Source organism: Trichosurus vulpecula, chromosome 5, assembly GCF_011100635.1.
Source record: "Trichosurus vulpecula isolate mTriVul1 chromosome 5, mTriVul1.pri, whole genome shotgun sequence".
Lineage (NCBI taxonomy): Eukaryota > Metazoa > Chordata > Mammalia > Diprotodontia > Phalangeridae > Trichosurus > Trichosurus vulpecula.
Genome location: NC_050577.1, coordinates 190,702,295 through 190,727,910, shown reverse-complemented (window position 1 = coordinate 190,727,910; position 25,616 = coordinate 190,702,295). Strand labels below are relative to the sequence as shown.

Here is a 25,616-nt window from a genome sequence, read left to right as displayed (position 1 = left end):
CTCTTTCAATGAAGCACAAGAGGACAAGAAAAAGAGTTAAGGAAATGGGTGGAAAGGTTACCCTTTGCAGAAGCCACCTTGAAGTCTGAGATAAAAAGAAATAAAGATGAGTATAAATGTACAATGGTTTTAAGGTGTTGAAGAGGGAGATGAAGGAGCTTTGAATGGTTGGTCTCAATCATCTTAGTAAAAAAGGAAGAAAGGTTCTCTGCTGAATGGTGGAGGTAAATTGCAGGGGTGGGGGCAGGGCGGTGTAGGATTCAGGGGTCCTCTAAATCTGGATTTAAATTTTAGCTATGGTACTTTCTGTGTGACCTTGAATAAGTGATTTAAACTCTCTAAACCTTAGTTCCCTTATCTATAAAATAAGAGAGTTGGACTGGGTGATCCCTGCTTCCAGCTCTAACTCTGTGATTCTATTAACTCATTTTTCATTCTTTCTCCTCTGCCTCTGACCCATTAAATGTGTACCTACCAAAAAGTGTCTGGACATCCTTCCTTTTGTGGAAGAGCACTACATCTTCTCGGGGATTTCTGTTACTCAGAATTGAATTATCCAGGTAACAGTAATTACTATTTGGGGAAGTATTTTCTCCTTATGTTGTCTGTTGCTGTTGTTCAGTTGTGTCTGACTCTTCATGACCCCATTTGGGGTTTTCTTGGCAAATATACTGGAATTTTTTCCCATTTCCTTCTCCAGATCATTTCACAAATGAGGAAACTGAGGCCAAGAAAGTTAAGTGACTTTCCCAGAGTCACACTGCTAGTAAGTGTCTGAGGCCAGATTTGAACTCTGGAAGAAGAGTCTTCCTGACTCCAAACCCAGCGTTCTATCTACTGTGCCACCTAGCTGCCCCTTCTTGTAAGACCCCACAACTCTCTGTGCTAAAAAGCAAGTTTTTCATCTGTAACTATCTCACAGATTATGGAAAGGGCTTTTCTTAACCTTCATTAGGATAATTTTTTTTTGCAGGCATGGCAATTGGGGTTAAGTGACTTGCCCAAGGTCACACATCTAGTAAGTATGACAGGTGTCTGAGGCCGTATTTGAACTCAGGTCCTCCTGACTCCAGGGCCAGTGCTCTACTCCCTGTACCACCTAGTTGTCCCATAGGATAATTCTTTTGCTAGGGAAAAAGTGAGACTCTTACAAACAATCATGAATTTAACTATACAGATGAACTCTATATCTATATATTGACCCTTCATCTCTCTCTCGAGCTCCAGTCCTCCAACTTTTAGACATCTCCATCTCAGTGTCCCATGAGACTCTCAAACTCATCATTTCCGAAACAGAACTCATTAGTTATCTTTCCCCCTAAACTCATCTGTCCTCTTGGCTTCCCTATCTCTGCCTTCCTGGCCAGCTCTTAATGTTACACTACCTCTCCTGGGTTTATTCTTATGGCTATGCAAAACTTATTCTCATCAGGTATTCTAAATCAATTTGGTATTATCTGTACTTTAAATGTGGTGTTAGATAATATCCATAATCTCTAAATGAGCAACTAAAATAAGAGATCGCTAAATATTTCTTGCTGTATAGTTACATTTTATTTATGATAAGAGGGATGAGTTAGAACTTACCAACTGAGGAGTAAGTTCCTCTTCAGGTTGCAGGAGGAGGACACTCTCATCCACTGCACGCAGGGCACACAGGGAGTGAGGAGAGGCTTCTACCCTCAGGTGGGTTTCCAAGGATGGAAGGCTTTTTGCTGATGAGAAGCTTAAATTCACCTGTAAAGAAGAGGGCAGAGGTCAACTGAACAGCTTTCCTACTAAGTCAGTCCTGGGGTCTTTCTCCTCCCTTGTCCTCTTCACGTTCAAAATGCATATGACTCAGCACAGCTTAGCTATGGTTGAAAGAGTCCTGGGCATTCTTTTTTTTTTTTTTGAGTGAGGAAAGCAAGGCAATTGGGGTTAAGTGACTTGCCCAAGGTCACACAGCTAGTGATTGTATCAAGTGTCTGAAGCCAAATTTGAACTCAGGTCCTCCTGACTCCAGGGCCAGAGCTCTATCCACTGCACCAACCTAGCTCTCCCAACCATGCATTATGTACTGGGACATATACAAAGATAAAAATAAAAAAGATAGCCCATACCCTCAAAGACCTTTCGATCTAGTGATTCAATATTTCACTGCATTTTTCTTTGATTTGGTATAAGTAAGACCCTCCCTCCAACACTCCCTACAACTTATCGTAAAGGAAAGGTGCAGAAGAGTCACACCAACTGGGTTACATTATGAGGAGGTGGGGAGAATTAATAGAATAAGGAGACCTGAGTTCTAATACTGACTCTTCCAACAGCCTGACATTTGAGCATTGGCAAATTCAAATTCATCAAACTGGTATGCACTGTATCATACACAGTATGGTATAGTCTGTAGCGAGCTGGTCTCGAAAACAGGAAGACCTGAGTTTGGTCCTGACTGTAAAACATATTTGCTGTGTGACCTTTGGGCACGTCACTTGAACTCATGGTCCTCTCAGCAATTTCCTAGGACTTTAAGTTGTAGAGAAGATGCTGACTTGCATTGGTAAAGGAGGTTTCTTCACCTGAGAGATCTCTATCAATGAAATCACAGATCCAGTCACTATGTACAAGGCATTATGGTGGTTGCTGAGACACACAAATAAAAAGGAGCTAGGTGTGGCTTTATAGATGATATCCAAGGTCCCTTCCAACTCTATGTCCATTATGCATAAAGAGAATATAAGTTTGGCTTTTATGGATGGAATGTGGCAAAGTCCGCCAGTCTTCCCCAGGGTTTCTAATGCTTTTTTGGAGGCTTGATGGAACTTCATCCCATCCAACTGTGCACACAGGCCATCTTGCCATTTTCCTGACACCAGTGCCCTGCTTCTCCCTTCTGGGATAAGCATCCTCAACATTAGACCATCCTATAAACCCAGGAAGTGAATTTATTCATCATTGGAACTCCTACCCTGGGGCTGAGACATCTTGATTGGTTGATTGAGTGTAAATTTACCTAGCCCTGTGTATCTAGCTGGCTGCAGAACCAGGCCACCTTGCCACCTGCTCTGCCTCCCACAGGTTTTCCCACCCCCTCTTCTTAACTCTCTACTTTCCATCTCTAGGTCTGGTCCTAGTTATAGAATTGATATTCCACTCCTTCTGGAAAGGGCATATCAACTGCCTGTCTTACAGAGCAGCTCAATATCCCTTTAATTTCCTAACCAAAACTCCCTTCCCTAGCTCCCAGCAACTATATGTGTTATCTTCCCTTATTAGAAAGTAAGCACCTTGAGGGCAGGAACTGTCTTCTCATTTTTTAAATATCTCTTCCCAGCATTTAGCACAGGGTAAGTTCTTAGTACATTGTAAATTCTAAATTAATTTTTTCCCCCATTCATTCAAGGCAATTTACTTGGCTGGGTGAAAGTAGCAATGTAAATGAAAGGAACTGAAAGAATAGATAAAAAGGGATGTACCTATTTATTGTTAGCTATGGGATCTGCATTGTCCACCCTCAGGTAGAGAAAATGGAAAAGCAATTCACTCTCCCTTACTCAGAAAGAAATGGTAGCTTTCAGTGCATCCTACAACGGGCCTGGAGTCAGGAAGACCTGAGTTCAAATTTGACCTCAGACCCTTACCAGCTGTATGACCCTGGGCAAGTCACCTAACCCTGTTTGCCTTAGTTTCCTCATCTGTAAAATGAGCTGGAGAAGGAAATGGCAAACCACTCCAATATATTTGCCAAGAAAACCCCAAATGAGGTCACAAAGAATCAGTCACAACTGAAAAGATTGAACAACAAACTCAGCAAGGAATAAGGGCTGGAGACCTTCCATTAAGAGGCAGGAGGAAAAAAAGTCACAGCTACCCGGGTGGCCTTTTTGAGCACCAGCTAGTTGGATTAAAGACTGAATTGAAAGTGTGCTGACTAGTTCCCAGGCACACATCTCCAAATGATTTTGTGCTTCCACAGAAGCAACAGCAGCTGCAGAAATGACGGTAAGGCTGCAGCAGCTTCAGTAGAGAGCAGTTAAAAAGCTGCAAGGTGGAGAGGTAGAGAACAGCAGCTTTAAGAGGTGAAGATTAAAAAAAAATGGTGGAGCTTCAGCAGATGAGAGCTGCAGAGAGAAGGTTGAGTGAAAGAAAGTTGCTAGGGAGTTCCAAAAACCATGGGGAGTGAAGTCAGTGACAGTATTGGGCCAGAGTGCTACTACAAGACAGAGCCTGAAGAACTCAGGCAGGGGAAGCATTTCTAGTCATGATGCAAAGCAGACAGCTCTGAGGCCCAAATCCTTCTTCACTTCTCAGTTTGAATTTTTCTGGAATTTGGTCATTTTTCATAGACATATCAATCTCTAAGAGATAATTTATACATTATATATTTATATTTTATATATATTATATATAATTATGTTATATATCATATATTATATATAATTTGTTTTATGTTATGATATATTTATCTATTATATTTTTATATATTACATATAATTTATATACGGGAGCTGAGAATAAGTCTATATATAATATATATAGGTAATATACAATACTATGTATTATTAATATATAATAATTTCACTTTGTTATTTATTTTTTAATTTATTGCTTCAATTAAACACTTTGCTATTTGATTTGCAGCTCTCACTTGGTATATTGGTAGATTAAGCATTGGATGGAAGCTTTAACCCTACGGTTCCCCTTCCAGTTCACCTTGAACTCAAGTCATGTGTGATTACAGAGCTGAGTGGGATACATTTTATATAAGCTTTTATTATTCTACGACATAACTCACCCACCTTGTTGGCAAAACAACTTTCAATGTAAAACTTCCTAGAATCCGCAACAACTTCCCCATTCTGTAAAATGGTATAGATGAGTACTCGAGCAATGGGAGCGATGCCTGAGTCCACGGGGATATTGATGGTAAATGTCCCTTTCACTGTTGAATAAAGAGAGTAAAAGAAATAATAATACTTTGGGGTCAAGAGACTGTCCCTGATCACTGTGGGAGGCATGGCAGCTTTGGACAGCACGTCTTCATCTTTAGGGCATCAGGAGTCCTATCATTTTATTGTTGTTCAATCATTTTCCAGTCTCGTCTGACCCCCATTTGGGGTTTTCTTAGCAACGATACTAGAGGGGTTTGCCATTTCCTTCTCCAGCTCATTGTACAGATGAGGAAACTGAGGCAAATGGGGTTAAGTGACTTACCCAAGGACACAGCTAATAAGTGTCTGAGGCCAGATTTGAATTCACGGAGATGAGTCTTCCTGACTTTAGCTAGGCCCAGCACTCCCTCCACTATGACACCTAGCTGCCCTAGCCTGTGGTTTAGCTAATGCTCATTCTAGTCAATATATGAAATCCATCCAGATCTCTTAACTGCAGAGAAGGGGACCCACATGCTTCTAGTCACATGAGCATTTTCCACTTGATTTGAACTTTCCATATCCTTAAAAAAAAAATCCCTAAAGTGAAATAGAAAGAATGTTAGTAGAGGCAGAGTGCTGTAGTAGAAAGTGACTTGAAGTCAGAAAATCTGGGTTCTGGTTTGGATTCCATCATTTACTTACTGTATGATGTTTAGCAAGTCACCCTGTTCTCTTTGTTTTTCATCTGTAAAATAGGGATAATCTTGTTCTGTCTATTCCCAGAATTGTTATGAGGATCACATTAGAGAATTTCAATACTTAAAAGCTATTATTATGATTGCATCATACTGTGGGAAAACCACTCTTCATCCATTACTCTACTGAAACCTCAGATTGCATCTCAATCTCTCAAGGAACCATGATTTAATCAGTGTGGGTACTTCTTCCACCAGTGCAGGCCACAACCCCGCCAGAAATTAGTCTCTGAGAATTGTTATGGCCAAAATAATTCACCACCCTGTAGCCAAACTAGTGAAGAACCTGACCAAACTTAGTGTTACCAGTCCATTATCAAAGCCTTTCTAGTTTGGTTCCTAACCATGGATTTTTACCATATATATCCTTCAAGGACCTAGGCTTACCTCCATGCCAAAACAGAGCACCAGGAGTTGACTTTTATGTAGACCTCAGGCTAGTAGAAAGGCAAATTGTAAGGAAAAATCTAGCATTTTACTATAATTTTGAATTAAGTGATGAAACTTTAACTTGTTATAGAACTTTTAAGATTTCTCTAAAAGTAATGATCTGAAAGCTATTTCCGGCCATTAGCTGAGCATTCAGTAAAAGTCAACACTAGCCTTCTAAATGGTAACTTAAGTAGATACTTGGGGAAGTTACCTTAAACTTTCCAAATTAGATAATAGTCGCACCAGGAAAGGGTAATAATAGATTGATCCTTTAATCATTCATTTGGTGACAAGCAGATGTCAAGCTGGCTTGAGTAGAATCAAAGGCCATTCGAACAAACAAAGACAATACAGGGACTCAAGTTAACCACATGAAAGACAGGGAGAGGGCATCTAAGAATTGGAAATCACATAAAGTGGAGCCAGTCTGAGAGTCCTTTTTTCTCGTACTCTCTCCAATCACCGGCATTCAGCATGACATCATTAACAAACGTCTACCATTAGGGTCTCCTATCACTGAGGCCCTGCTCCTTTGCTTCCCCCAAAGACATAAATATTAATAACTCACATTGATGTAGAAATTCAAACTTTGCCAAGAACTTTCTCCGCATCAATTCTAAGAGGGACCTAGTGCAGGCATTATTAGCTTTATTTTAAAAGATGAGGACACTGAAACTTAAAGAGGTTAAGAGCCTTGACTAGAGTCCCAGAGATGAGTTGGAGATGAGACTCAATATCGGGTGCTTTCCACTACAGTAGGCTACTTCCAACCATGTTCTGTTTTCTAGTTGGAATGAATTTTAAAGCAAGACCTTTCCAGGGCCATGAGGAAAGCAACTAGACATTCTAGTTTGAGGGGAAGAGGGGCGTATGAGTGTGTGTATGTGTGACAGATGACGCATTAGACCGAACCTGTGATTCTACAGTTAAAGAGAATCCCCAATGAAGTAACTCCCTTTATCAGCGCGGATCACCTAATGCAGATTTACCTGCTCTGCTATTCTTAGTCTTACAGAATCAGCTAAGTCACTGAGAGGTTGTGCCTTGGCTCATAGAGCCTACCACAGGCCAAACAAATTCAGATCATCCTGAGTCCAAGATCAGCAGAGAGCCATAATGGATAGAGAATCCAGTACACAACACTGCCTGGTTAGGGTGGGACATTTCCAAGGAATAGCGTCTAGACTGCAGGGGTGGGGAACCTGAAGCCTCGAGGCCGCATGTGACCCTCTAGGTCCTCAAGTACAGCCTTTTGACTGAATCCAAACAAAATGAAGATTTTGCTCTGTGAAGTTTGGATCCGGTCAAAGCGTCACACTTGAGGACCTAGAGGGCCACATGCGGCCTCAAGGCCATAGGTTTCCCACCCTGAAGAGGCTAAAAATGAGGTATCTAGGTGCCTAAACAAAAGAGGCCCTGGCAGAGGTCCTTGTCACTGAACATTGATGACCCATGAAGGGCCAGTTCTTTAGAGACTGGTAAAAGGAGGATTTGGTATTTCCTTGTCTCCTAGAGCGCAGTCCTTGGTTTATGGATTAGATCATCCTCCTTAGGTAATATCATTAGTGACTTAAAATCCTAATCCCTCATGACCTAGTTGTTATTGGCACTCAATGATGATAATACATATTGTGGGGTCAAGAACTCAATATTATTCATTATTATCGTGATCACCGTCATTCCCAGGCAAACAGTACTACATGAAAAGTCTGGAAGAATAGCAAAAATGGAAGGGGGTCGTTAAGAACATACAAGATCAGAAGTGGAAACCGTGGATATTCAGAACCGTGTTCTACGTCTAGTCTTCCTTCCATAGCCTAGGACCACTCAAAACTTTTAAACTACGGTTTTCCCTTTCACATCACGGGGGTTAGGGGTGCTCAAGATCTGAAAAATCCATGTAAAATTTTTGGCCCTCCCTTCATACCAGAGAAGACGTCTGAATTATTTTGGTATTAAAAAATAAAATATGTTGATATCATGCAATAATATACATATATTTTTATGCATTTCTGAGTTTCTAAACTTTTTCTGCAGCTTCTGCAAAATTCCCCCCAAAATTTCATTTAATTTCTTATTGCTGACCTGTGATATATAGACACTGCAACAGAGAAAGTCACGATGTGGAAGGGATAACAGTAGAAGCACTTTTTGTAGTTTTAAACTGAAACATGAGGGGAGTTGGGCACTCTCTCTTTATATGTGAAAATGTATGTCCCTAGGGCTGGAAGAGATCAAGCCGGGAACACTCACTGTCTCCTTCCTCCACAGGCAGCACATGGGTCCCTGCTCCAGTGATAAGCCCCTTGGCCATGATCTGTAGAAAGAAAAAACATTTCCTTTGATTGCCTCCATTTTTATTTTAAATCTGTCTCTCATTTGACACCTGCTGCTGAGGCCCAAGTGTCAAGGCAAAAGGGAAAAAGGACAAGAATGAGAAAGGAAAATGGTGAAGCTCAAAGTGTTGGGTAATTCCTAAACTTTGTGCGTTGATCAGAGTTCTGGTTTCCATTCTCACCAGATAATAGAAGGTGAGTTCTTTCAGTTCCTTTAGGGCCTGTCGATTCAGGATGTAGTGCACCAGGATCCCCTGGCTTTGGCCACAGGTCAAGATGTCAAATGCAGGTTTAATGTAGACGTAGCTCTTACTTGAGGAGAAAACATGCTGTAAAGTTTGGTGTGCTGACTGGTGCTGGGGCAATCTCCACATATATCCATAGCAATGCTTCCCTTCTTTGTATCTGGCCTAAGGAAACAGAAGGGAAAGGAGTGGTGTTGTATTATCTGTGACTAAGTTCCAAAGCATAAGACTGAACAGGACTACTCTTTCACCCAGTTGTTGAAAAGCTAGAAATATTGTGCCCCCAAGCCAAAATTTGAGAAAAGCACCTTTCTCCTACAGCCACCATATAATATAGGGCTACTAAACTCTAGAGACAAAAAGAAGAGGCCACTAGTGGTAGTATCTTTATTTGCTCTGACTCTTGGTTGCTTTCCACTGCTCCTGACTCTCAACAAAGTGAATGCTGACATTAGAATTTTGAATATTCAGTCTTTAGCAAGAGGGTGCCTCCTTTTAAGTTTAGAGGGCTTGTCCAAAATAGGTATTATTTGTAAATCTACACCCCACCCTTGCCAAGAGCTCTTTGCTTAGTCCTACCTCCTAAATAATACCTGTGTCCCTCATGAGAGGTCCATTAAACAGGTAGAAAATAAACTGATATCCCCATTCAATATTTGCCATTTTAGATGGCAGGCTTCCTATCATTCTTCATATTTGAGTGGTCCTGTGGTTGCTAGTGTAATGACATCTCTAGAGGAGGGAAGAATAGCCTGAATCTGCATAGATTTATGGGGTTTGGAGACTTTTCCCCCCATCATCTCCTGAGGCAAAGAAATAGAACATTGCTTGGGAGTGGGAAGGTACTAAAAAGAGGACTTGTGAAAAAGAGGAGAGAACACTGTAAAATAGAGACCACACCAGTCATCACCCCAGCTGAGTTCTCCATGACTTCTGCAGCTTTGTAGTGCCCCCAAGCTTCTGGGGAAAGTCCTATGCCCTTACTAGTCTCACTTCAATCCCAAACTATGAGTTATTTCTTTGCCTCAGGAGATGATGGGGTGGGGTGGGGTGGGGGATGGGAGGAAGAGAGAGAGACTCCAAATCCCTACACTTTCCCCCTCTAGAGGAGACATCAGACTAATATCATTACTGGTTGTAGGGGCATACCTTTCTTACTTACTGCAAGATTGATGGAGGGAGAAGTGAAGTTGCTGGTGTCAAATGAGAACTGTGCCAGGCCTTGTGCATTAGTGGTATAGTTTTTGGCAAAGTCTAGGCTTTGGCGATGGCTTGGTTCCACAGAGATAAGGATTTCCTCATTTGGGATGGGTTTATCCTTCCCATCCACTAGGAGCACCTGAGGAATCAAAGCTGTGATTAGTCCTATGCATAGTATCTGGGACAGACACAAATTCATTCTCGCTTTCCTGCCACCAGTCAAATAGCCTGGATCTATTCTGGTGTACTGATTCAAAATGAGTCACTCCATCCTAGCTGTGTATAGGGAAAATCTTGCTGCCCAGGTAGCTAAAAATAGGCAACTAAAACACATTAAGTGATTTTCACTTAATATATCTAGAATAAAAATTACTCCATTCCCAAACCATGTTATACAAATCATCATAGAAGTCTTTGGTTGAGTTGTGCTAGTTCTTAGAATAATTAAAAACTGGTAATATTCAAAGACACTCTTTTTGCTATTTCATGCATTTAAAAATATATTTGTTGAGAGAGAAATGTAAAAAAAGTACTCATGAAAATCAAACTATGTTCAAACTAATATGACATGTGCCATTACCTCAATCTAAAACCACTTATCCGCTATGATCTCCATGGGACACCAAAGTTAGATAGAAGGTGGTAGCAAGCAGGACTATAGAAAATGTGTGTCAACTACTGACCCCTACCTAACTGGTGAATGGAGAAAGATTATATAGGAAGTATCAGAACTGGAAGGAAGGAAGAACTTTGCACCAAATCTATCTAGCTGCTATCAATATCAGCAGCTGGGCTAGCAGCAAATGGAAGGGAGGAAGTTCTGATGTTTATAACACTGAAATTTTTGTTAAGATTCTGTTCTAAGGGAAAGGAATCAAGGGATAATTTCTTGGTGGTTTTGATTTTAAAAAAAACATAGGATGTTGAAGTTGTAAGTGATATGAGAAATCATCTAGCCCAACCTCTCCATTTTCAGATGAGGAAACCAAGACCCCCAAAATTATTAAGAAACTTCTCCAAAGTCATGCAATTGGGTAGTAGAACTGTTGGGGCTCAAATCCAGATCTCCTGTGTGTAGGAGGTACTCTACCTGCCCAAAGAAAGGGAGTCCACGCCTGTAGTGTGAATCCGTATTCACGAACGTGACTTTACTTATAACATCCGTGATATCACAGGATCCAGTTCCAGTCAATTCTACATCTAAAAGAGAAGTAAGCAAGAAGTGATCTCTCTCTTGGAAGAGAACTTTTTCTTGAAATCTAAATATCATATCCACATTTCCCCAACCTTATAGTCATTGCTTATTATGTCCCACATTTGCATGACATACAAACCTGTCCCTTCCTCTGTGATCTTGGCAATCACATCAAGGTTCATCAAAAACTCATTTTTCCTCAGTTGGAAAATCTTGGTTTTTACTTTTTGGGAGGTGCAACCTAAGCCATCTAGCTGAAAGAAAAGAAAATAAAAGAAAGATAAGGATGCTTGAAATGTCATACTGGGTCGGACTAATAGTCAGATTAAGCCAGGATTCTGTCTCTCGGCAGAAAGAACCAGCAGATGTGGTTAGTTAACATAGCTGTAATTTATCATAGAAATTCATAGACATCTACTTGGGTACAAATCTACTTTGGGCAAGCCCAGCTCCCTAGGTCTACCAGTTCACTATTGTTGGATGTTTATTGGATTTTTCATCATATTCTCTTATATGCAGTATTGAAATAGCCCACTAATGGGTCTTCTTGATTCCAGTCTCTCTCCTCTTCAATCCATTCTCCACCCAGCTGCCAAAATACCTTCCTAAGGTCCTGGAACTCTCCTGCTCAAGAGCCTTCAGGAGCTCCCTATTGTCTCTAACACAAAATACAAATTCCCCAGTCCGGAGATTAAAGCCTTCTACAAGCACTCTGTGTTCTACCCCAACCGGGCTACAAGTTGTTTCCTAAATTCCATACTCCATCTCTTGCCTCGATGCATTTGCACAAGCTGTCCCCCTCTGTGTCTCCTCGCCACCTCTCAGAATCTTTATCTTTCTTCAAGGCTTAGTTCAGCCGTTATCTTCTCTGTGAAGTTTGCTCGCTTTGAAGATTTAGAAGTCACACACGCTCACACACGCGCGCGCGCGCGCACACACACACACACACCCCAACAAATCAATCAACATATATTAAGCACCTGGATCCACTCAAGAAACCTAAAGACATGAACTTTTCCTTTTGCCTTTGTACCCCAAGCACTTAACACACTGTCTTGGAGGGAAGCAAGAATGTTGAGCCTGAAGTCAAGAAGAGCCGCTCTAGGTATTTACTAGCTGTGATCTTGGGCAAATCAAATAATTCCTCTCAACCTTTCTTTCCTCATTTACAAAATGAAGAGTTACAGTTGGAATTCCTTTCCACTCTAAATCTATTATACTATCATCTCATGGCCACTTAATAACTGTTTAGTGAATTAAATCAACACCTGTTAGTTTCCTAATAAAAACAGCATCTTCTACTTACCGGCTTGCTGAATTCCTCACAGATGCTCTCTGTTTCTTTGCCATAGCAAGGAGCATACTGTGAGTACTTCCTGCATACACTCACACTTGCCAGACCTGAAACAGGCTCCCCGTAAGTGTATCTGTTACCAAAAATGAAATACAGAAAATAACCCCATTAGTAGTAAAAATAGAGGTTCCTGGTCCTGTTTTCTGGTTTATCTCTATTTCCTCACCTTAGATAGCCAAAGCAAGTTTACTCAGGTTCTCTGGAAATCTTTTTATCTTTTCAGCTCATACTAAATGGAATTTTGGTTAAATGAGGCAAACTAATCTGAATAAATCTCTGATCTCAATAATAAGAAAGAATACTACATATGCACAAAAATAAGGGTAAATGGACAAAGACAATGGAAGAGTATATAGCTAATAAGTTGTTATAGGTAACTATATTGAAGGTCATTTAAAAGACTTTAATTAGTAATAAACATGAATTTATTTGTTTTGTCTTGTCAATGGTTAAATTCATAATGAATGTCTTTTTTTTAATTAAAGAAATACATCCCAACAAACCCTCTGAAACCCAGTCTTTCCCTCCATCTCTGCTTTCTTTGGCTTCTTCCCTATTTTTCTTTTGGTTTTTTCTTTAGTAATATTCATTCTCTTCGGGGGTGTTGCCTCTCCCTAAGCCCTTTTTGATCTATGTCTCCCCAATACCTAATTATAGGATCATAATTTTTCTGATTTCTCTCTGGCTTCTCTCTTCAAAGACCTTCATGTCTATAGTAAATTGTCAGTTAACCCGGTCAGAGAATTCTCCAGCCATTACTGAAATAGAACTGGAGAAGGGGTCTTGTTGTGACCTTGGTACCTCAGAAGGAACAATTTCTTTATTCTATCTATGACCTCTGCTTGGTGGCTGTCACTGTCAAGATCACCCCTCAGCATTGAAGTAGGAAGGTATTCAACTTCTAGTGAAGCAAGAGACATAGAAGTGGCAGGAAACAGCTCTATAGCACAGGGAATGGCTTGGACCCACTAGCAACTTGTCCTGGTATTAAGAAAAATCATGCAAAATTTTCCATTCTTTTAGAGGGAAATTCATTTTCCTCAGGTTCAAACTAGAGAAGAAAACATGACCTACTCACCGCCCACAGACCGACACTGTAAATTCTTCATCCAAGATTGTGATTTTATTTGGCACCTTGACCTGCACCTCAAACTTGGGCAGTACTGTTGGGAAAATATGGAAAGCATGACAGTCTAACAAACTGTTTGCAAACATCATTTTTCTTTGAATCTCTCTACAAGAGTGCCTGAGACAACATCTCAATAGTCTTCAAAAGGCAACTGGATGTCCCCAAGAGTCTGATTTATTTACAGATGTCAACTTGGACCCTTAGAGATCTAACAAATGAAATGTCCTAGACAGATCCTAACAGCTCCAGCAGGAAGTGAAGTAACTACTTAGAAGAGGAGGACTTGTAAGTTCACAGAGAAGGAAGTGGGTTTCCCTTCCACCAGGACTAGAGCGAAAGAAGAGAGAATGCATGGCATTGTTGAGTTGGTTTGAAATGTGGAATTGAGGAGGAGCGGGACCTTGGACCTGTTGGCTCCAATTTTTTCATGGAGATAGGAGGTCCCTTATGAGAAGGAAGGGAGGGGGGTTTGAGGAGAAAAGAGAAAGTTGAGAACAGCTGCTATAGGGAGTATAACAGAGAGTTTAGTAAGAAAGAATAAAAAGATTGGAGAGCAGAAGTGAAGGTCCCATTGCCACTGGATAACACAAATTTGTCATAGACCCACTTAGCACAGTTGTACAATTTCTTCCAGTGGCTTTCATCAGAAGGCAAGCAGGAGTGGAGAAGGTAGATGAGACGTAAGGGCAATCCACAGTTGGGGTTTGTAAGCTCCTTCAAAATAATGACCATGCATTAATTATTTATGTATCTCTCCTTGCACACTGCTCTACATAGTAAGTGCTTAATAAATAGGTCTTGAATGAATGTTTCACTATGGAATATCAGCATTTTCACCTAGTGATGATCCTGGCTGGAATGAAATATAGTGAATTTTCCTCCCAAGCCATCCTAGTCTATGGAAAATGGAGAGAATCTAAATGACCTAAAATCCTAGGAACAAGATGACAATGATCTCCCTACCAGTCTTGAGTCCGTACCAAATTCATCCACCTTAAAGGAATGTTCTTTATTTCCTCCTAGTGGCTTCTGTACCACCACCTTGTAGGAGCCATGAAGGGGTTCTGATGAGAGGGTGAAGGCGAGCTGCTTGAGGCCCCCCTCTAACTTGACATTCTGCCACTGCACGATCCTATTCCTTTGAGGGTCCTGTAAGAAGAAAAGACTATAATGGTATCCAAAGGAACAAGAAGGCTATAGGAGAAGGAGTAGACATGTGAGGACCTCTTAATGACTCAGAGTAGTTTGAAGGGTCTTTAGCCACGCTTTCTTGCAAGGTGGGAAAGGAAGCAATGAGTTGCAACATATTGAAGCTCTGGGAATAGCAAGAACTTTAGGATGGTTTCTCATACTAGCTCATATCTCTGAGATGCCATAGAAAGGTCCCTGTATTTACTGATTCCCCCAGGTTTAAAATGCTCCATTCTGCTTACCTCAATGTACACCAGTGGAAACTGGAAGAGGGAAAAAAAATAAGAGTCAAAAATTATTTCTTAAGACAGAAAATTCGGACAAATCTACAAACAGCTTTACGTGGTTATATCTGCAGTAAAATGCATTCTGTATAGAAGCTTCTCAGAACTATTATTATGTGTATGCATGCACACATACAGATGCTTATGGGGCAACCAAGTGGTGCCATAGTGTACAGAGCACTGGACCTACAGTCAGGAAGATCTGAATTCAAATGTGACCTCGGACACTTACTAGCTGTGTGACCTTGGGCAAGTCACTTAGGATCTGTTTGCCTCGGTTTCTTCATCTGTAAAACAGGGATAATAATAGCACCTATCTTCCCAGCGTTGTTTTGAGGATCCACTGAGATAATATTTGCAAAGTGTTTGGCATGGCACCTTGCACATGGTGGGCGCCATAAAAATATTAGCTATGATGATGACAAAGATGATGTATTTATACATACCTATGTGTTCTCATTCATTTAGGATTTGAGATTTCCTAACTCTAAGTTAGTGATTATAACCCTCTTGTCAAGGCCATCGCCAGGCTATGCCTTTTTACAAACAGGGAGATAGAGGACCTCTTTGTCACTGATTCTAAGGAATGACCACATCCTTAACTCCTCCTATGAGGAAATACACCCTCTGAGTTTATCCAATGTTCAACCTTCCATCAAGAGGATTTATTTACCTTGCGCTCTACTCTAAATATCAGGTGTTACTCTTGAAGGAAGGAAATCTAATTAGACAAGCCAATTGCTCAATCTGGTTCCAGAGGAGAAGATAATGGATAAGGGCAAACAAAAGAAAGGTGATTCACTGTACATAGACTTAGTAAATTCTAAGTTTGGTGAGGTCAAAAGTCACTTATCAGGATCATAGACTTAGAGCTGAAAGGCACATTAGTGGTCATATAGTTCAACTCTCTCATTTTATAGATGAGGAACCTGAGGAACAGGGAGATGAAATGCCTTGTCCCAATTCCCCCAATGATGAAGCTAGGACTTAACCTCAGGTCTTTTGATTCCGCATCCAACACTGTTACCCCTGTATCACACCACTTCCCTTGTTTTCCATGGAGATTACTAGAGAGCTATTTATATAGCAGTTACTTAATAAGAAAAGGAATTTCCTCCTCCTCTTCTCCCTTGATAATGCCTCATATTGGAAATCTTATCCTGAGTTGGGGCTAGAAGTCACTGCTATTATTCGCAGGCTCCCCAGAGGCATGCCCCTCACCTTTATGGTCGTTAGGGTAACTCACCGTCTCATTCAGGGGGCGAAAATTTCCATCCACAGAGACAACACGAAACTGAACTGAAACAAAGAAATATCAACTATGAGGCCCAAAGTCCCTATATTAGTCACTTTAGACAGTGACCTAGGAGGCCAAGAGACAGAGAAAACTGCCATTTTCACTAGGGAAATAATGGGGATGAGGCTCGCCCTTTCTTGGAGTTGCCCTTGACCCTCACAATCTTCATACCTTTTTGTTCTGGCTTGTAGATAGGCTTGTCAGTTTGGACAAAGACCAGACTCTCTGAGTTCTTCAGCAGCACTGTCTTCCGTTTGCTGAAGGTGTGTGTTGGACCACTCACCTGCACAGTGAAGAATGCTACCTCCGAGTTTGATAATAATCTTGGGATCTGGGAAATACAAATGTTTTTCATAACTTACACTGCTCATTCATACTCTGGAGTCCTCATGCCTCAATATAAACTTGCCTTCTCCCTTGATCTCACTAGAGGAGGTTGGTAAAGGGCATGGAGTATTTTTTCCCTTTTTACCAATTTTGCTGAGAGTAATAAGACTTAATTCGCCATATATCTTCCTTTTGTATATATGTCTTGTTTCTTTTACTTCTTTATTCTGTGTCTCTCCATTGTCTACCAAATTAAGTCAAACATTCTTAGCTTGTAATCCATAATATGGTGTTTAATTTCATTCCCATCCAACCTTTTGTCATCTTTTGTTTTGTTTTTTCTTTTGTCACTCTTAATAAATGCTTATTGACTGACTGACTTTGTTTCCCTGCCACCCCTAAAGATCACATTCAGAAAGTGGACTCCTAGTCATCCCCAAACATCTAGTGTTTTCTCACATTTGAGCATTTGCTTACACATATGAAGAAGCTGCCACCCATCAGGTCTCTCAATTTTTAGAGCTTGCACCTATGGAGACTGCTGAGAGTGTATCCCTCACATCCACCCCCTTAGTGACATCATTCCCTCTCTCCTTGGTTTAACAGACATATTGTGCCACCTTCCCAGCCCAAAAGCTCCCTTGCTGTTGTGTACTCTTTGGTCTATTCTAATTAATAGAATGTCTGTGATTTCCATTTGTGATTTTGCTAGGATAAAGGAGTTTACTGAATATTCGTTGTTCACGATGATCTTTCCTGTGGCCAGTATTTGGTGGGAAGGAAGCAAGTTGGCCAATGCAAGATAAGGATTGCCCTTCTTTTTAAGAGCAATCAAGGAAATAAATGGCTTTCATTTCAACCCCATCATATCCCAAGACTAGAGACGTTTGAAGGGCTGCACAGATAGAGAGAGATAGAGAGATAGATAGATAGATATAGAGAGAGAGAGCAAGTATGACAGGGGAGGTCGTGATTGTCTCTCTTTTAATGAAAGTTATTTTGCCTATTTTTTCATTTTGTTCTATGTGTAATTTACATGCATATGTATATCATATATATGTTCTATGTGTAATATAAACCTGCTGTGATTGCATATTGTGCATCAAAATCTATGGGTCCTGAGGTAAGATATGTGGTAGAGTGATTTAACCAAAAGGAGTGAGGATTGAGGCTAAATGTAAATGCAGTAAATGGTATATATTAAAATTTTATCAGTATGCCACCTGTAAACTAGACTCAGGATAGCCAGGGTAAGCCACAGATGGGTCAAAGACCAAGACAGTGCTTCCATGGCGGGAGGAGCAGCTTAGACATGCATTCATGCTCACTCTCCAGTGGCCATCAGGGACTCTGGAACTCCCCCCAAAAATGTTTATCTTGTGCAAGCATCCTTCAGCCAACAGGGAGCAGCTGCAGAGTGTATCTGTGGATCACGTACAGGGCCACTAATTGGTGGCTAGCTAAGATGTTTCATTCTGGGTTCATTCACACCCCAATTTTTGCCTGTGTCAGCACATAGGAGTCAATAATCCAAGCTAACACAGATGTGTATGTCACATGTGTCTTTCACACCAGGTGCTAGCAAATCATTTTCTTCCATTTGAAATTGCTAGGCAAAATAGCTGCATCTTACTTTGGAAAGCCCTTCCTCAATGTTAACAGGAGCTAACTTTGTCATTCATGGAACCTTTCTGGGAGATCAGTGACAGATACTCAGTATCAGCTATCAGTAATTAAGAATGAAGTTGGACTTCCTGACAGGTGTTGGTTTTCCCCGCCCCACGTCTTAGTTGAGAACACCATGCAGTTCTGTCTATTCTTCCAAGGCATTCCCTGTGAAAAGAAAACAAGATCCCCTCCAGAAGGACTCATCTTTGTTCATTATAGAGACCAACCCCAGGGCACTGCAGTAGATTAGTAAGGATCAGATGACCGGTACTCACAGTGAAGGGCACACAGAGGAATGCCTCTTTCTCGTGCACCTGAAGATTGAATAGGGTGCTGCCACTAAACCTGTTGAACTCCAAGGTAACACTTGCAGTCACTGTTTCATTCAAATGGCTCAGAAGCAGACATATTTTCTCAGCGGTGTCGGTACGAAGCAGGGAGGGAACTAACACCATGTACTGACTAGAAAGAGAAAAAGCCCCACCGTCATTGCCTGCTGTGAGCTACCGGCACAACTGTGTTTCCCTCCCAGTCATTGCTACCACCAAAGGCTATGAAGGACGTCTGGTCTGAAGAGCTGGACTGATAGCTGTGAGATCCTACAAAGAAGGGTTTTCCTTCTCCATCATTCTCAGTCAGGGGAATAACATCCTAGGCAAAGTAGGCTTCAGGGTTATTGATATTTCACAGACAGACCTCGCTTTAAGGAAACATCTGAATTAACATTTACGTTTACATGCACACAAAAACCAATTAAATGTCATTTTTTTCCACTTTACATAGCTTACCAACCAGGAAAGCTGTTATCTAACTTGTGAGTAATCTTGACTGAGAGTCAGGAAGATTCGACTTCAAATCCCAACACTACACTTATTATGTGACACCAGGAAAATCAAAATCTCTCAGTGCCAATTCCCTCATCAGCAAAATGGGACTGTTAATTTCTATACCACTTACCTCACCGGAATGTTGTGAGGGATGAATGTAACAACACAGTGAAAGTACTGTTCGGATGCTAGTTGTTAACGAAGCATGTAAAATTTTATTTGTTTTAACAATTCAAATCATATACAAATTTCCCAGGAAATTATCTATTGTATGAAACAAAGTTATGTATAGCCCCAATGTTGTTGCCACTTCATGATGTGAACATTCGCACCTGTATGATACAAAAATTCTTTATATCATTTTGGGCGCCTGCCCACAAACATGGTGCCCCTGGCTACTTTCTTTTTTGCCAGGGTCATAGCACATATGAGATCATAGGGTAATAGCAACTTAAACTCATAGAGCATTTTAAGGTTTAGAGAGTGCTTTCCTCACAATAATGTGATGTAATTTGTCCCATTTTACAGATATGAAAATTGAGGTTTAGCTTACATAGCTGCCCCTTGGCAAAGTTGGGACTAGAGCAGGGGTGGGGAACCTGCAGTCTCAAGGCCACATGTAGCCATCTAGGTCTTCAAGTTCTGCCTTTTGACTGAGTCCAAGTTTTATAGAACAAATCCTTTTATTAGGGGGGTTTGTTCTCTGAAGTTTAGATTCAGTTAAAGGGCCACACTTGAGGACCTAGAGGGCTACATGTGGCCTTGGGGCCACAGGTTCTACATGGACTAGAGTATTAAGGAGAAATGTTCTTCATATTAGTGGCAGAGAAGAGAAAAGACATGGACCAATTTGCTATCCCTGTCAAGTTCCCTCAGATTTATCTAAAAGCAATGATTGCTAGTCATTGTTCATTGACAAGGGGAATAGTTGTTTTCAAAGGGTGAGAGAGAGACTTTCAACATGGTTAATGTGCAAAAAGATGAGCAAGGTAAAAATTATATTATCCCTTTGAACAAAGTCAAAAATAGGTCAGATATAATGGTCTACTAATCAGGCAATGAATTAAAAGTATCACGTTTAAATTGGCAGCTAGGTGGTGTAGGGAATAAGTTGCTAGACTAGTCAGGAACTCCTGAGTTTGAATCTTGCCTAAGATACTTCCTGATTTTATGACAGGGTTGCTACGAGGATCTGGTGAAAGTATATGTGTATATATATATACACATACACACACATATATATATACATATATACACACATATATATATACATATATATATACACACACACATATATATGTATGTATGTATATAATATATACACATATATATACACATACATACACACATATACATTATATGTGTATGTATACATATATGTATATATATTTATAGTGCATCATAAACCTTAAAACTCTATATAAGTGTTAGCTATTAACTTCTTAAAAATAATTTAGCACCTTCTTCCTGTCTTCACAGGCATCTCAAACTCACATGGGGCTACAGTCCCCTGAATGGGGATTCTGATAATACCCTTCTTCGGTGACAGTGAGGGACCAGGCCTGGAGTTCTTTGGGTACCTAAATAGTCATCATCATTTCCCCCTTACAGAAACTGTGGGTGTTGAGGAGAATCTAGAGAAAGGACAGGTGAGGGAGGAGCTGAAGAACCAGGCTCAGGTATCAGTGACTGCCTTTCAAGACAAGAAGGAAGGTAAGAGTTAATTAACAGAAGAAGTTACCTCCATGAGTATTCCAACGAATAGCAGGGATTCTTAATATTGTAATACTTTCAAGGTGCCTTATAACTTTGTAACTTTCCCCACATTTACTATTTTCTAACTCCCGTCCCAATTGTGAAGAACTCTGGAAAGGATTTTGGTTGCTTCTGAGACAAGATTAAGGGAATTAGCTGGGAAGCTGCATCTTAATTTGTATTTGTCATCAATGTAGAAAAAAATGGATAGACTATAGAGGATAGCTGCAGCTGGGAGAAAGGAATATGGCTACCCATTGGGGCCTGGACAGGAGGAAAAACTAAAATGAAGGCCTAAGGTTGGGAAGGGACAAGGATTAACAATGGCTGGAGGCCCTGGGAAACTGACTAACAAATGGTGTCTTGATTGCCTTTCCACCTTCGTCTTCTTAGTCTAGCTGCCCAGTCCCCTTATGTTACCAGCTATACCACCCCACCCAAGCCTTATACTCCCAGGGAAGTAGACAATGCTCCCCAAAATATTGCTCCTAATCTGCCCCTATCAAAATTCCCATTGCCTTGTTTCCTCAATCTCAGCAACTGTGCCAAAAAGCAATTTCCAGTTAGGTATTAAGAACTGATCGTGATTTACTATATAACCCCTTGGGGAGGGAATTTTTGTCAAAATACATATATGTATATATGTGTGTTTGAGGGGGCACTTGGAGGGTCAATATCTTAAGTGCAAAGGAATGAATTTCTAAAGACAGAATGACAAACCAAAATCCTTTTGAGCGTTCTTCATAACTGGAACAGGAGTTAGGCTAGTGGGAGGTATTTGGGAGGCAATGAGCTTTCCTGACTCTTTTTAAGTCACCCCAAGCCCTTCCCCAGGTATTTTCCTATGTCTAAGTTTGGCCGGTATAAAGGAAGTGATTTCAAAAAGTGAGAAGAGTAGATAATCAAAAGGGAAGAAAAGAGACGTAGACAGGAGGGTCAGAGAAGCAAATACAAGTGAGAAGCTAAAAAAGCAAAAAAGAGATTTGGAGTGCAGGCCTATTAGGTAAAAAGAAAAGCTGAAGGTGGGGGTAGGGTTGGGGTGTAGCTTGCTGGTTCCCTTCCAGGCTGTCTCCTCTCTTTGCAAATACCTAGTTTTCTCTGAAAACTTACGGTTCTCCAGAGATTCCAGCGACCGAGGTGAGGAACAACAGGACAAGGCCTAGATAAGGCAACTGGTCCTTCCCCATGGTGTTGGGAAGGGGAAGACAGGGAGGCCACACTTACTCGTTGCCTGGTCCTTGCACAGTGAACTGTTCCTAATAGGCTGGGTTTTATGCTTCTGCTTTCTGCAAACAAGAAGCCCAGCCCACACAACCCAGATTCTCACAAAAGGTCATTGCTCTCTGTTTGCTTCATTGCAGCAAGTCTAATTTTTTGGTAAATTTGGGGCCTGCCTCAGAGATAACATCTACATTCAAATAGAGCCAAGGTTTTTTTTTGTCTGACTATAAAATTTTAAATTCCTTTCCCTGGTTCGTAACAGAACTATTCTGAGGGCATACCTTGGTTTAAGGGGGCACTGTCATTACACCCAAAACATCTCTCTTTCTACTCAGAACAGTATCAGAAGTGTTTCCTTCTCCAGCTCATTTTACAGATGAGAAACTGAGGCAAATAAAGGGAAGTGATCTGCCCAGGGTCATATGCCTAATAGGTGTCTAAGGTCAGATTTGAATTCAGGAGGATAAGTTTTCCTGACTCCAGGCCCAGCACTCTAACCAGTGTGCCACCTAGCTACCCCAAAAGGGCCCTTATAAGAAACAAAAGCTATTTCTCAGATAATCCCCAATAAGGCTGAAATGGTTGAGATCAAGGCTTGGGGAGGAGATTGGTATATAAAATCAGATTACTGTAAGGGGGGGATGTGGGTTGGGATTAAGATGAGAGGAGGAAGAAGGGTGTCAACTACATATTGGATTACTTCCTAATTTTGCCCAGAACAGGAACTTATTATCCCTATCACCTTCCACATCAAGGAAAAAACACTTTCTCTCATTTTCACCAAGTCCTTTAACTCTTAATCCTATAAGCCTATGGATCACTGCATATGCAATGGACTGAGATTCAACTCTGTGCCGTGTCCACTCCCATACACACCCAGCCAAATCATTTCACCAAGTTCCTCTCCTCCTTTGGAGTGGAAAAGACAAAGTAAGGAACAGAGCTTTGAACTAGAAGTCATATACAAAATGAGATTCCTGCTTAGGGCTGCATTGAGAAGCAATGATTTAAAGTATCTAGGGGGGCTTTGGAAAACATTTATTGAAGACCCATCATAGGGAAGACATTGTTATTTGTAATGGAAAAACAGGGGAACAACTGAAAGTCTGCTCAAAGTTTTAGCACAGTTTAGTAATAATATAATATCTAATTGTATATGTATATACTGTATGTGTAATTGCATGATAACATATAAGAGAATAATACATAATAGCCTTTACGTAGGCTAGGTTGAAGGTTTGCAAAGAACTTTACAGGTGTCTCATATTATCTTCACAGCAATCCCGAGAGGTAGGTACAATTATCGTCCCCATTTTACATAGGAGGAATTTGAGGCAGACAGAAGTTAAGTGACTTGCTCAAGGTCATAAGTTAATAAGTACTTGAGGTAGAATTTAAACTCAGGTCTTTTTGATTTCTGGTCCAATTCTCTGTCCATTCACCACCTAAGCCACACGGATCTGTCCAACTTCAGTGCTCCAAAGAAGACAGGAACAAATGAGGAAAGGAAGAAACATAAGAGAAAGGAGAGAGGAGGACAAGAGTCGAGGAAAGATGCGTCAAGAATCAGAAAGAATATTACAAAATGGATAAATCTGATTATGCTAAACTGAAAAGTTTTTGCACAAACAAACCCAATGCGACAAAGATTAGGAGGGAAGCAGAAAATCGGGAAAATATCTTTACAACCAGTGTCTCTACCTAAAATATACAGGGAACTGAGCCAAATTTATAGGAATACAAGTCGTTTCCCAATTGAGAAATGGTTAAAGGATATGAACAGGCAGTTTTCAGAGACAGAAATTAAAAATATCTATAGGCATATGAAAAAATGCTCTAAAGAATCAGGAAGAATATATTATAGATTTCAAACCAATTGAGAGTTATGCAGGTAGGTCAACCGTAAGTGAATTTTATAGAGGAAACACCCACTTTCTTATGCAGTTTGGCAGGCACTGAAACCAATTTCCCCGAGTCCTTAGTCCATTATCTTTTTAAAAGTCCTTTCTAAAGTAATGGCTGGATTATACATTTCACCACTTTTCTTCCAAAAGAACAAGGCTTTAGGCTACATGTAGTTCTGTGAGTACGGATGATGGGGAACATTTCTGCTGGTTACATATTAATCATCTTCCAGCTCAGTTACTGGATATGACCAGATCTATTCCGTAAGCAGTTAGTCTATTTCACAAAGAGAGGCACAGACTGCGTCTCAATAGCAAAATTCCCATGACTTGAATCTACATGGAGCCTTATGGTCCTCAGGAGCTCAGGGTAATCTTCCTCCAGATCAACTTATCATATTTGTACTTCAGAGTACGTGGCACAATGGCTGGCTCATCCACAGCAGAGACTTCACAGATATTGCTTGTTTGATTATAAATACTCATTCCCGATTTGTCATTAGAAGGTGACCCTATATAAAAGTATTAAAAAATTGATTTCTCAAGCATTGCCATCTAAACATTACTAAACTGCTACATGCACTTGTTCTTCAGTCCTTTTTTAGTTGTGTCTGACTCTTTGTGACCTCATTTGGGGTTTTCTGGAGTGGTTTGCATTTTCCTTCTCCATCTCGTTTTATAGACGAGGAAAATGAGGCAAATAGGGTTAAGTTATCTGAAGCCAGATTTGAACTCAGGAGTCTTCCTGACTCCAAGCTGGGCACTTTATCCACTGTGTCACCTAAATGCCCTGTGTACATGCATATATACATACACACATATATACACACACATACAAATATATTTTAAATAGTTCTTCAATAAATTTCACCCTCTTTCGATATGGACATTCTCTCCAATATTTAAGGTCACTACATATGCATTCCTTCCCATCCCTGGTCACTCACATGTTCTTCCATTAGTTGCAAACATGCTGGGTTTCTTCTTGCATTCTCTTGACTATTCCGAGGGTATCATTGGAGTTCTTGCTTACATGTTCAGCCTTTCTTCTCTTTTCTCCTTTAATCACCCATTTCTTTCTGCTGGATAATTTCTTGTTCGAGATGGGGCAGTTTGCTCAGATTCATCCTGCAAATACACTTTCATTGCCGTCTAAGTGACCCTTAAGTTTGATCCTTTGGAAGCCTTACAACCGGCCATACAACACCTAGGGAAGAGTATTGTTTCAAAGATGGGCCCCTGTTTTAGAGAGAAGCTTGAGGTCATTTCTTAAAGGCAGTTGGCATAAAGTCAGCTGGTCCTGGGGAGCATCTTTACTGTCTCTGGTGTTCCTTCTTTAACCTGAACTTGTTTTCCTCCATGACAGAGGACAGCATCTTTGGAGATAGTATATTCCCCTTACTTTGCTTGATATGAATAATCCCAGGACCCCCAAATAAGTTACCTCTAAGGCATTTCAGGATGAAACTAGAAGGAAGACAATGAACAGATAAAAAATGGAAAAGATCTGGAATTATGTTTATGTCATATTTTTTTTTATTCATCAAGAACAAAGGAACATGCAGACTCAAACATCAGAGTTCTGGTTGTACTTTTGAGAAAGTAGGATATGAGCTCCTTGAGGAGGGATTGTTTTATTTTTT

At 40.6% G+C, this 25,616-nt stretch overlaps 1 protein-coding gene across 1 annotated transcript in view; it reads right to left on the bottom strand.

Annotated features, from left to right (window-relative positions):
• The window catches only part of LOC118849655 (alpha-2-macroglobulin-like), a gene marked incomplete at its 3' end in the record, with an annotated part of 39,852 nt that extends 17,731 nt beyond the window's left edge, over nt 1–22,121 (bottom strand). The window contains 15 exon segments of the mRNA XM_036758590.1: nt 1,588–1,737; nt 4,779–4,921; nt 8,294–8,357; nt 8,559–8,786; nt 9,784–9,960; nt 10,912–11,021; nt 11,156–11,270; nt 12,323–12,443; nt 13,449–13,533; nt 14,480–14,648; nt 14,933–14,953; nt 16,221–16,273; nt 16,443–16,602; nt 18,542–18,728; nt 21,959–22,121. Of these exon segments, the coding sequence (XP_036614485.1) occupies nt 1,588–1,737; nt 4,779–4,921; nt 8,294–8,357; nt 8,559–8,786; nt 9,784–9,960; nt 10,912–11,021; nt 11,156–11,270; nt 12,323–12,443; nt 13,449–13,533; nt 14,480–14,648; nt 14,933–14,953; nt 16,221–16,273; nt 16,443–16,602; nt 18,542–18,728; nt 21,959–22,035 (1,860 nt within the window).
• Between the last annotated feature and the right edge of the window lie 3,495 nt (nt 22,122–25,616).